Raw genomic sequence first — 13,177 nt, 5'->3', positions numbered from 1 at the left:
AACTTCCTCCCTAAACTACTCCACCTCTCTCTTCCTTTAAGACGTCCTTATAACTTAAACTTTTGGACCAAGTTTTTCGGTCACTTACCTGAACACGCCCTTACATGACTCGGTGTCAAGTTTTCTGTTTAATAATCGCTCCTGTGAAGCACCTTGGGGGCATTAAAGGCGCTATATAAATGCAAGTCAATGTTGCTCCTCTTCAGTTTACTGCTGGACTTCCCTGTGACAATGCCCACTCCAAACATGAGGAACGCCCAGGCACCAGCTCCACTGACAGCATTCCAGAATGTCCCAAACACATCCATGGAAAACTAAGAGGAGAAGGCTCAACAGGAGGAAAGGGTGATAAATGGATGGTGTTTGCTAATCAGAAGCCAAACACCACTCGCTCTGAACAGTATGACTAACATTGCCCATGTTTCCCCTCTTTATTCCCAGACATGGCGGTGCAGAACTTTGTTGGTGATTCTTTCCGAGGAGCAACTTGGGTAGCTTTGCACAACGGTGGAGGTGTGGGATGGTGAGTGTGAAACGAAACATGCTAATGATTGAACCTTTAGCTGAGCGACAGAGTCGCCCACCTTGGAGGAGGTGAAAGGTTCAAATCCTGGCGAGCAGAGACTGCAGTAGAATCATACAGCACAGGAGGAGGACACTCAGCCCATTGTGCCGGTACTGGCCCTTTGAAAGAGTTAATGACCACAACAAATTGTTCATATATAAGAGTCTCTAATGTAATAAAATGTCCCAAGGTGCTTCACAGGAGCATTATAAAACAAAATTTGACGCTGAGGAGATATTAGGACAGGTGATCAAAAGTTTGGTCAAAGAGGTGGGTTTTAAAGAGATTCTCAAAGGAGGGGAGTGAGATAGAGAGGCAGAGGCAGAGAGTTTTAGGGAGGGAATTCCAGAGCTTGGGTCCAGGCAGTTGAAGGCACGGATGCCAGTGGTGGAGAGATTAAAATCGGGGATGCTCAAGAGGCCGGAATTAGAGGAGACCTTGGAAAGCTGTAGGACTGGAGGAGGTTATAAAGATAGGAATCGGTGAGGCCTTGAGAGTTCTATACTTTGCCCATAGCCCTGTATATGGAACAGACTGTCCAACGAGGACTCACATCCAGACGACTGCCCACTAGATCAGGGGTTTGTACCATCCTCTCCGAGTCGGAGGGCTGGGAGTTGGGTTCGAGACCCCATCAGACATCCTCAACTGGTGGAAGTCAGCGTGCTAACTCTAAATACTAGTTAATGTCCAGCACTTTCTGCAGGTCAATATGCCTGGCTCTCTGACCACTCCACATCATAAAGGTAGGCCTCTTTAGCCTTGGTGGTAGTCCATCAAAAGAGACGGTGCTCCAGAAATAAAACCATAGGGGAGACAATGGGAAACAACCTGAGCTACTCTACCCCTAGTGAGTGACTCAAATGTGAACAGCAATGGAGAGGGTTTGGAGGAGGATGATGTGGTCAACAGTGTCAAAGACAGATTGAGAAGGGAAGGAGGAAGAGTTTACCTGAGCCACAGTCACATAAGGGTGTCATTTGTGACTTTGGTAAGGCTATCTCAGTCCTTTGACAGTGCGGAAACCTGATTAGAAATAATCAAACACAGAGTAATGGGAAAGATGGGCAGAGATCTGGAGGACGATAAAGCATTCTTTCTGGTGATTGTGCCCCTTCAAAGGCCAATATCTCCTCCCTGAGGTACCCTGAACTGAACCAGTGCTCTGCACAACTCCAACATAATTCAAACCCCTTTGTATGGGGATATCAGTAGATGATAATCCAGCAGGTTCTATGAAGGGCCCAAAAGGGATTACTTCTCACACAGAGAAGATGAAGATGAAAAACTCTCTGCAGATATCCAGCATCTGTTCAACACTTGGGTTCTGGCATTGAAAGCTTTGGTGATATCAGATACTGTTGGGTTCTTTTTAATATCCTCCACAATAGTCCATAAATGTTATTTCACTTGTGGCTTCAATTACGCTAACTCTCAACAGCAGTGAATATTTGAATCTTGAAGACTTAATTCAATTCCTAATGTACAGTGAACTGTAAGGAGAGTGCAATGCTCCGCACGTTTCAATATGAACCTTACTGGATCACTTCCACATTTACATTCATCGTTAAACAAAGCTAAGATAAAAATGCTAGGGCTCCAACATGGGTTGCCAGCCAGGCTGAGAAACTTAACACTGAAAAGGCAAAGTAAATGCAGCATTAGTGCTTCAGCGATGTTAAGCTTGGATTTTAAGCCCTGTAGATCTGTGAAGGAAAGGAAGATTGAAGAGGTGAGGGACTCCAAGGTTTCGGAGCCTTGGAAAAGCAAGAATTAAAAGCGGAAAGGTGTGCGGTGTAGATGCAGGGCAGCTTGTGAGGGTGGGGTATACAGGGCTGAGGAGGGATGAGAAGGAAGGTCAGAGGAGCACTGATCAAAGTCATTTTGATAAAAGAGTGAAAACTATCCAACAATTAACTCCAGGTTAATGAAAGGAAAGCTTCCTGGAGGAAAGGATCCAACTGAAATTACTTTTGAGTGATCTCAGCCCAGCTCCTTGGTGCAGAGCAGCAACAGCACAAAAAGGCAGCACAGCGCTGTCACGGGAGGGGGTAGCTGGTGTACATTTAGGAATAACGGTGGGGAGCAGGAATTGGGGAAATTCCCGGCTCAGCCTGCTCAACGCGGGAGAATGTGCCCACAAAGGCGGGATTTTCATAGCCGGGGGCTGTGTGTGGGGGGTGGGGGGCAGGTACTGGCGGAGGATGGGTGCAGGCTGGAGTTGGGCCTGCCAGACCGGGGGAAGGGGTCGGAGGCAGACACAGTGTGTGGAGTCAGGCTGGTTGAAAGGCCCATCTTGGTGCTGTGGGTCTTTGCCCCAGTTATAATGTAAAACGTAAGGCCCTCTGGCCCTCACTCCTCACACCCCTCCCCTCGCCCTCCACACACTCCCCATGGCCCATCCATGCCATTTCTCCTTTGCCAGATTGTGCTCCCTACTCACCCCCTTGCCCCTCATGTCCCCTTTGTCAACCTATGTCACTTCCATACCTATTCACCCACTATACACAGGATAGAACCAATGAACCCTATAGTGACAATAGGATGTGTAAAAAAAAAAGGCTTTAAAAATAACCATTCAGTCATTACTTTTCACTATGTTAAAAAAAATCCTTTCACTACAGTCCAGTAAAAGTGTCAATCATCCAGGCCAGTGCATAAATAGAGGGTGAGGCTCGGGGCCTTCACTTGCCTTCTGGGAGGAGAGACAGCCGGACCTGCGAGGGACACCTCTACCTGGGCAGCAGATAAATAGAGGGTGAGGCTCGGGGCCTTCACTCACCTTCCAGGGTGGAGACAGCCAGAGCTATGAGGGACACCTCTACCTGGGCAGGGGGCTGAGTTTGAAAAAAAGTGGTGACATCACAGGAAAACTGTAAGTTCTTCAGTTGGTGAGAAGCTGCTGTTAGGGGGTGTCTTTAAATAGCTTAAAACTAGAAAAACGTATCATTTATAAAGCAGTAGCTAGTTGGATTTCAGTGAGGAACGCTAGCAATAGGAAAGTAAAGTTAAATCAAGTCAAAGTGATGTAGAGTAATAAAGTAAACCAAAGTAAGATAAAGTTAGTGTAAGTGTAGTAAACCTAAGTTGCTGGTAATTTATTCTACTCATTCTACTTACTCTAAGTGTAATAAATAGTTTTTAGAGTTACGGGGTAGCAGGTCAGCTCGGCCAAGTGGAGTGTGCATCCTGCGGTACGTGTGAAGTTGTGGACACATCATGCGTCCCAGACAAACATCTGTAGGAAGTGTTACCAGCTGCACAAGCTTGAGCTCCGGGTTTCGGAACTTGAGCGGCGGCTGGAGTCACTATTGTGCATCTGCGAGGCAGAGGACTACAGGGATAGCACGTTTAGGGAGGTGGTCACACCCGCAGGTCAGAAGCGTACAGCCAGAGAGGGAATGGGTGACCACCAGTCAGTCTAAGAGAACCAGGCAGGTAGTTCAGGAATCCCCTGAGTCTATCCTGCTTGTTAATCGGTTTTCCATTTTGGGCGCTGATGAGCACCACGGGCACCATGGGCAGCCCAGCTGTACAGTGGGGGAGGAAGGAGAATGGAAGGGCAATAGTGATAGGGGATTCCATAGTCAGGGGATCAGGCAGGTGTTTCTGCAGCAGTAAGTGTGACTCCAGGATGGTGTGTTGCCTCCCTGGTGCCAGGGTCAAGGAGCAGCTACAGGATACCCTGTGGGGGGAGGGGGATCAGCCAGAAGTCCTGGTCCACATTGGCACCAACGACATAGGTAGGAAGAGGGATGAGGTCCTGAAAGCAGATTACAGGGAGTTAGGAAGGAAATTAAAAAGCAGGACCTCAGAGCAGTAATCTCAGGATTACTCCCAGTGCCACGTGCTAGTGAGCATAGGAATAGGAGGCTTGATCGATTAAATACGTGACTGGAAAGCTGGTGTAGGAGAGAGGGCATCAGGGTTCTGAGGCATTGGGACCAGTTCTGGGGCAGGTGGGACCCGTACGAGCTGGATGGGTTACATCTTAACAGGACTGGGACTGATATACTCGCAGGGAGATTGACGAATGCTGTTGGGGTGGATTTAAACTAGCTTGTCAGGGGGGTGGGAACCTGAAGGGAAGCCCAAATTGGAAGAAAGTAAAGTTGGGCCAGAATATTGTCACTGGCGTGTGGGATTGGGCCCGACACGCCAACGTGTAACATGGCGTAAGATGACATCGGGCGTGTGTCCCGATTCATCACGCGTCATTTCGTTCAGTGGATGCACACCGGAGTCGGTTGCGCACTCGCCGAGCTGTCAGCAGTCTATTAAGGCCATTAAAAAAATAATTAAAGCTCATTAACAACGCTGCCCGTCCAGTCTTAAAGTTGGCGGCAGGCAAAGAGCCCAAGCGGCCTTTGCGTTTTCCAGGAAACCTCATCCACGGGCGGGATGAGGTCTCCTGAAGGTTTTATAAAATAATTAAATAATTGTTTCCACATTCACAAACATGTCCCAGCTCGTGTGACATTGTCACATGAGGGGACATGTTTAAATAATTTTTTTACTTTATTTGTAACAAAGTTTTATTATCAACCGGATCTCCCTGCCTCAGGGAGACCTCTGTGCTCTTTCGCATGCATTCTCTCCCTCCTCCTCTACCCACACAGGTAGCGCTGAGCGCTACCGGCCACACATTATGCTGGGCAGGCCTCCATTGGCTCCATGCCCGCCCGCGTCCCCTCTCGAACAGCTCGCCCGCCAACTGAAAAATTCATCCCTTGGCAAAGGGAAGTAGTAGTGAGACCAGAAGGTGGGAGAAACAAAGCAGAGCATTGAGTGTGCTTTGAAGGCAGAATGATGTCAAAGAAACACAGTTAAGGACACTCTCCACCTGAATGCGCGCAGCATTCACAATAAGGTAGATGATCTAAAGACACAAATAGCGGTAAGCGGGTATGATATAATTGCCCTCACGGAAACATGGTGACCAAGACTGGGAACTGAATATTCACGGATATTCAATGTTTAGGAAGGACAGACAGGAAGAGAAAGGAGGTGGAGTTGAGCTGATAATAAGGGATGGAATCAGATCATTAATCAGGGAGGATCTCAGATCAGGAGAACAATGTGTGGAATACGTTTGGGTGGAGCTAAGAAACAGTAAAGGGCAGCAGAGACATTGGTTGGAGTTGCTTATAGGCCACCAAATGGTAATGGTAATGTGGGAGATGGTGTTAATCAGGAGATGAGAAAAGCATGTAGCATGGGCAATACAGTAATCATGGGTGACTTCAATCTGTATGTAGACTGGGTAAACCAATTGAGCACTAATGCTGTGGAAGCCAAGTTTCTGGAGTGTGTTAGGGATGGTTTTCTAGAGCAGTATGTTGAGCTATTGACCAGTGGACAGGCTACTTTAGATCCAGTATTATGTAATGAAAAAGGGCTAATTAATTATCTTGTCGTAAAAGAACCTTTAGGGATGAGTGACCGCAATATGATAGAATTTTACATTATGTTTGAAAGTGAGGTAGTTCAATCTGAAGGAAGGGTGTTAAAATCGAATAAAGGAAATTATGAAGGTATGAGGGGAAAATTGGCTGAGGTGAATTGGGAAAATATATTAAAAGGTATGACTGTACAGGGGCAATGGATAGTTTTCAAAGAACCATTACATAGCTTACAGCACCAATACATTCCTTCAAGGTGCATAGTTCCCAAAAAAATCAGTCAATCGTGGCTGACAAAGGAAGTTAAGGATTGTATAAGATTAAAAGAAAAGGCTTATAAAGTTGCCAGAAGTAGTAGTAAACCTGCGGATTGGGAGGTTTTTTAGAAAAAAACAAAGGAAGACCAAGAAACTGGTAAAGAAAGGGAGAATAGAATATGAACGTAATCTAGCAAAAAACATAAAAACGGACTGTAAAAGCTTCTACAGGCATGTAAAAGGAAGCTTTTGACTAAGACAAATGTGGGTCCACTACAGGCAGAATTCACAATGGGGAATAGAGAAATGACAGAGAAGCTAAATGATTATATTGTGTCTGTTTTCACTGAGGAAGACACAGGAAATCTCCCAGATTTAGAGATCCAAGGAACTAGGGAGGATGAGGAGTTGAAGGAAACTAATATAAGTAAAAAGGTTGTATTGGGGAAATTAATGTGTCTGAAAGTTGATAAGTCCCCGGAACCTGAACTTCTGCCAGGGTGTTGAAAAAGGTTGCTATAGAGATAATGGATGCGTTGGTGATCATTTTCCATAATTCTATAGATTGTGGAATGGTTCCTGAAGATTGGAAGGTAGCAAATGTCACTCCATTATTTAAGAAGGAAGGGAGAGAGAAAACAGGGAACTACAGACCTGTTAGCCTTACATGAGTAGTAGGGAAAAAGCTAGAATCTATTGTAAAGGATGTGATAAATGGACATTTGGATAATAATGATCTGATTGGGCATAGTCAGCATGGATTTGTGAATGGGAAATCATGTTTGACAAACTTGTTGGAGTTTTTTGAGGATGTTATTAACAAAATTGATAAAGGAGAGTCGATGGAGGTAGTATACTTGGATTTTCAGAAGTCATTTGATAAAGTCCCCCACAGGAGGTTGATTAGCAAAATAAAAGCACATGGGATAGGAGACAATATGCTGGCATGGATTAAGGATTGGCTATCGGGCAGTAAATAGACAGTAGGAATAAACGAAAACAAAAACAGAATTACCTGGAAAAACTCAGCAGGTCTGGCAGCATCGGCGGAGAAGAAAAGAGTTGACGTTTCGAGTCCTCATGACCCTTCGACAGAACTTGAGTTCGAGTCCAAGAAAGAGTTGAAATATAAGCTGGTTTAAGCAAAGTTCTGTCAAGTTGAAATTATGTCCCCTGGTTCTAGACTCCCCAATCAGGGGAAACATCTTCCCTGCATCTACCCTGTCTATTCCTGTAAGTATCTTGTAGGTTTTCAAGTTCTGTCGAAGGGTCATGAGGACTCGAAACGTCAACTCTTTTCTTCTCCGCCGATGCTGCCAGACCTGCTGAGTTTTTCCAGGTAATTCTGTTTTTGTTTTTGTTTTGGATTTCCAGCATCCGCAGTTTTTTTGTTTTTATAGTAGGAATAAACGGGTCATTCTCACATTGGCAGACTGTGACTAGTGGGGTACGACAAGGATCAGTATTTGGGCCCCAGCTGTTCATAATATATATCAATGATTTGGATGTGGGGACCAAATGTAATATTTCCAAGTTCGCAGATGATGCAAAACTAGACAGGAATGTGTGTTGTGAGGAAGATGCAAAGTGGCTTCAAGAGGATTTGGACCGACTTAGTGAGTGGACAAGAACATGGCAGATGGAATATAATGTGGAAAAATGTGAGGTTATCCACTTTGGTAGAAGGAAAAGATACGCAGAGTATTTCTTAAACAGTGAGAGATTAGAAAGTGTAGATGTACAAAGGGACCTGGGTGTCCTTGTCCATAAGTCACTGAAAGCTAACATGCCGGTGCAGCAGGGAATTAGGAAGCTAATGGAATGTTAGCCTTTATCACAAGATGGTTTGAGTGCAGAAGTAGTGAAGTCTTGCTTCAATTATATAGAAACTTGGTTAGACTGCACCTGGAGAGCTGTGTGCAGTTTTGGTCCCCTTACCTCAGAAAGGGTATTATTGCCATAGAGGGAGAGCAACGAAGATTCACCAGACTTGTTCCTGGGATGGCGGGACTGTCTTATGAAGAGAGATTGGGGAAACTGGGCCTGTATTCTCTAGAGTTTCGAAGAATAAGAGATGACCTCATTGAAACCTACAAGATACTTACAGGAATAGACAGGGTAGATGCAGGGAAGATGTTTCCCCTGATTGGGGAGTCTAGAACCAGGGGACATAATTTCAAAATAAGAAGGAAGCCACTTAGGAACGAGATGAGGAGAAATTTATTAACTCAGAGGGTTGTGAATCTTTGGAATTCTCTACCCCAGAGGGTTATGGAAATTCAGTCATTGAGTATGTATAAGGTAGAGATTGATAGATTTCTAATTAACAATAACGTAAAGGGTTATGGGGATAGTGTGGGTAAAAGGCATTGAAGTGTTCGATCAGCCATGATCATACTGAATGGCGGGGCAGGCTTGATGAGCTGAATGGCCTTCTCCTGTTCCTATGTTCCTATAACAGAAACAGCAGGCAATTGAAATCACTTAACCTTGAACAAATAAACAGTGCAATTGACAGCAGAGATCAGAGAGTCAGAGCTGTCAATCAAGCAATGTCCTCCCTGGGGCTCAGGTGTTTCATCAGAGTAGTGGATGTCTGGGCTTTCAGCCAAGCCTCATTATATATTCTTGGCTATAGGGTGCATTAGTTCTAATATAGTGTATAGTACATCAATGGGCATGGAAGTGTCATGGCTTGGCATGGGGGTCATCAGGGACCATGGGGGGAGGGCCATAGCTTGGCACAGGCAGCATGAGGGCCCATGGATGGTAAGCAGAATAACTTGACATATGGGGCATGGGGGGCCATGAGGGTAGGCAGAATGACATAAATTGGCATAGGGGGCATAAGAGGCTGTGGGGTGGGTGGAGGACAAAGCTTGATGCGGGGGCATAAGGGACCATGGGGGATGGGTGGGAGACATAGCTTGGCAAAGGGGGCATGCTGGGCCATCGGGAGTGGGTTGGGGGGTCATATCTTGGCATGGGGGCATGAGGAGGACCTTTTGAACTTACCTTTTGAAAGTTACCTCATGCAGACTGTGGTTCACGACACCTTTGAGGTGCCATGAACCACGGGCCCTTTAAAACCAGGCCCGACTCCATTAAAATTGTGAAGGAGGAGGGGATCCCTATCTCCCCAGCGGAGCCAGCGAGGTCAGCAGAGCTGGGCGAGGGCTCGCAACTTGAACCCGAACTCTTAAAAGGCATTCTTGAAAATCGCACAGCCCAGGAACGTGGTCACAATCCCGGTATCGAGGTCCACCTGCCATTCTTAAAGAGCTCTCGAGTCATCCCACTCCATGCAAAACCAGGCCAATGTCTCCCTGATGCACAAGGCTGCTTTCATCCAACGATAGGTCACAGACCCTCTGGAATTTGCCAGAATTGAAGATCAATCTCCAGTCAAAGCTGGGAATTATCCAGCAGAAATATTATAGCAGCATTTCCTTTGAATAAATTGTTTATCATTTCTAAACGTGTTGCAGAAGCGAAGAAAAGCTGTTTGACTGACAGTCAAGAATCAACCAATCAGTTAACACTCTGGTCACTTTCCAATTGAATTGGGAAGCCGGGACAAAGAGGATGGTTAATGCCAGGCAACCAATGGCGTGCCTGTGGCTCATGGCTAAGGGTGGGAGGCCATGTGATGACCAGAGACTTGTCCAACCAGAGTCAGCAACACTTTCTTGTTGATGGGACAGTATAGAGGGAGCTTTACTCTGTATCTAACCCCATGCTGTACCTGTCCTGGGAGTGTTTGATGGGGACAGTGTAGAGGGAGCTTTACTCTGTATCTAACCCCGTGCTGTACCTGTCCTGGGAGTGTTTGATGGGGACAGTGTAGAGGGAGTTTTACTCTGTATCTAACCCCGTGCTGTACCTGTCCTGGGAGTGTTTGATGGGGACAGTGTAGAGGGAACTTTACTCTGTATCTAACCCCGTGCTGTACCTGTCCTGGGAGTGTTTGATGGGGATGGTGTAGAGGGAGGTTTACTCTGTATCTAACCCCGTGCTGTACCTGTCCTGGGAGTGATTGATGGGGACAGTGTAGAGGGAGCTTTACTCTATATCTAACCCCGTGCTGTACCTGTCCTGGGAGTGTTTGATGGGGACAGTGTAGAGGGAGATTTACTCTGTATCTAACCCCGTGCTGTACCTGCCCTGGGAGTGTTTGATGGGGACGGTGTAGAGGGAGCTTTATCTTATATCTAACCCCGTGCTGTACCTGTCCTGGGAGTGTTTGATGGGGACGGTGTAGAGGGAGATTTACTCTGTATCTAACCCCGTGCTGTACCTGTCCTGGGAGTGTTTGATGGGGATGGTGTAGAGGGAGTTTTACTCTGTATCTAACCCCGTGCTGTACCTGTCCTGGGAATGTTTGATGGGGACAGTGTAGAGGGAGTTTTACTCTGTATCTAACCCCGTGCTGTACCTGTCCTGGGAGTGTTTGTTGGGGACAGTGTAGAGGGAGATTTACTCTGTATCTAACCCCGTGCTGTACCTGTCCTGGGAGTGTTTGATGGGGACGGTGTAGAGGGAGCTTTACTCTGTATCTAACCCCGTGCTGTACCTGTCCTGGGAGTGTTTGATGCGGACAGTGTAGAGGGAGCTATGCACTGACTGGGAATGTTTCTCATTGGTATGCAGGGGAGAGGTGATAAATGGTGGCTTTGGGCTAGTCCTTGATGGCTCTCCGGATGCTGAGGAACGAGCTAAGATGATGCTAAACTGGGATGTCTCCAATGGGGTGAGTGACAGATTTTTTCCACTATGCTTCTACTTTCTCTTTTATTGAAATTAGATTAAATCAGCAAATGTTTGCTTGTGTGTTAAATCATAAAATGGTACAGCACAGAAGGAGGACATTCGGCCCATTGTGCCGGTGCTGGCTCTTTGAAAGAGCCATCTGATTACCTCCATTCCCTTGCTCTCTCCCTAAAGACCTCCGAATTCCTCCTTTTCAAGTATATATCTTTTAGTACTGTTGTGTTTACTTCCAAAACAACTTAGATCGCACCCTGAACGTGTAAACCATCCCAGTGCATCCCGCACATAAGTGTTATGAAGTAAAATTTGACCCTGAGCCACATTAGGAGATATTAGTTCAGATCACTAAAACCTTGGTCAAAGAGGTAGGTTTAAAGGAGGAAAGAGAGGTGGAGAGGTTTGGGGAGGAAATTCCAGAACTTCGAGGCCCAGGGAACTGAAGAAAATGGTGGAATGATTAAAATCAGGGATGCACTTGAGGCCACGAGAGGAGGCGCACGGGGCTGTAGGTTTGGGGGAGGTTACAGAGCTAGGGAAGGGGCCAAGGAGAAATTGGGGACAAGGGATAATCATTTTAAAATCGAGGCTTTGTTTAACCAGCAGCCAGTGCAGGTCAGCGAGCACGGAGGTGATGGCTGATTTGGACATGGTGTGAGCTAGGACGTGGGAAAGCAGAGTGTTGGATGGCCTCAAGGTTATGGACTTGAGGGAATGTGCTGGAATAGTCATGTCTGGGGGTGATAAAAGCATGACTGGGCAGTAGATGGGCTGGGGGTGAGGTGGAGTCAGGCATCGCTATGGAGATGGGAATATATGTCTTAGTGATGGCACAGATATGTGGTCGGAAGCTCATTTCGGGGTCAAATATGACACCAGGGGAGGGAATTCCAGATCATAATAGCTTGCTACATAAAAAAAAATCGCAGCTGACATCTGGTTCTTGCTGATTCCTTTGACCTGTGTCCTCTGGTTACCGACCCTCCAGCCAGTGGAAATAGTTATTTACTCTACCCAAACTCCTCAAAATTAAATCTCATTTTAACCTTCTTTGATGTAAGAGGACTAATCCCATTGTCTGTGGTCTAGTAACTGCCCAGAGGGAGGTCCTGTGGTGCAATGGGAACTCTCCTTGCCTCAGAGTCAGCCCGGGGTTCAAGTCCCACCCCAGGACTTGATGGTCCAGGAAGGTGTGTTAACAACACAGGCTGATTATCAAATCCTTCCAACACATGTCCACAAACAGCAATTAAATAATGACAAGATAATCTGTTTTTCATGATGTCGGTTGAGGATAAATATTGTCCAGGCCACTGGAGAGAATTCCCCCAATCTTCTTTGAAAAAGTGCCAGGGAATCTTTCACATGCACACGAGAGTGGGGGGTGGGGTGGGGGGTGGGGGGGGGGGGGGGACAGGACGGAGGGTCTGAAAGGTGCTATAGAAATGCAATGTCTTTGTGCTGCAGGTCGCTCGTCGCTGCTGGTCTGGCAGTTGCAAGGCCCACGAGGCGATTTGCAGAACGATGAAGGAGCACAGTGCCCTGAGGGTAACACTCCCTCACCATGTCGAAGATGAGGGGATCCTGGACAAGGCGCTGCAAAATTAGGAAGTAGGACCACCACACAAACTGACTGTGCACCCGCATCCCCCCCTCCCCCCACCTCCCCCCTTCCTCCCCGCTTTCCCCCCCCACCCCGCCCCCACTTCCCCCTGCCCTGTCAGATCCAATCATTCTCTGAATTTGACTGAGATAAATGTGAATTATTTGGAGTCAAAACCGTGTAATGGTCTGAGAATAAACAAGACATTGTTCACAACAGCTTCTGTTACCATCTTTTTTTTTCTCAATTTGCCTCTCTCTAAGGTGTCATTTATCACAGGATATTGGAGTAATTGCAGTGCTTTGCGGGTTGTTGCCATTCCAAATGATCTGTATGGCAACTGCCAGTGTTAATGATCTTGAATGATGACTGCAGAGTGCAGCCACCATTGCTCTTGTTCTAACTACATAAGACTGCCTTGTTTCACTGTCTTAAACCACACACGTCAGGCCAACTGTTTCAGATCAGTGAGATGGGCTTGGTGATAAGTCTCTTTAAACCTGTGTAACATACACCAAGCACCAAGGGGCGGGTTTGAAAGGTAACTAATGGTTTTGTCTGTTAACAAATTGCTCTGCGAGAA

The 13,177-nt window shown here is 46.5% G+C and overlaps 1 protein-coding gene across 1 annotated transcript in view; it reads left to right on the top strand.

The window, feature by feature from the left end:
* The window catches only part of uroc1 (urocanate hydratase 1), a 226,309-nt gene extending 213,654 nt beyond the window's left edge, over positions 1-12,655 (top strand). The window contains exons 18-20 of the mRNA XM_041191845.1: positions 442-523; positions 10,875-10,974; positions 12,459-12,655. Coding sequence (XP_041047779.1) covers positions 442-523; positions 10,875-10,974; positions 12,459-12,599 — 323 coding nt within the window. The 3' untranslated portion in view covers positions 12,600-12,655. The remainder of the gene's footprint in view (positions 1-441; positions 524-10,874; positions 10,975-12,458) is intronic.
* The last annotated feature ends 522 nt before the right edge of the window (positions 12,656-13,177 follow it).

The sequence above is a fragment of the Carcharodon carcharias genome, chromosome 7, assembly GCF_017639515.1.
Source record: "Carcharodon carcharias isolate sCarCar2 chromosome 7, sCarCar2.pri, whole genome shotgun sequence".
Classification (NCBI taxonomy): Eukaryota; Metazoa; Chordata; class Chondrichthyes; order Lamniformes; family Lamnidae; genus Carcharodon; species Carcharodon carcharias.
Note: the sequence above shows the minus strand (reverse complement) of the source record. Positions and strands in the feature narration are given on the sequence as shown.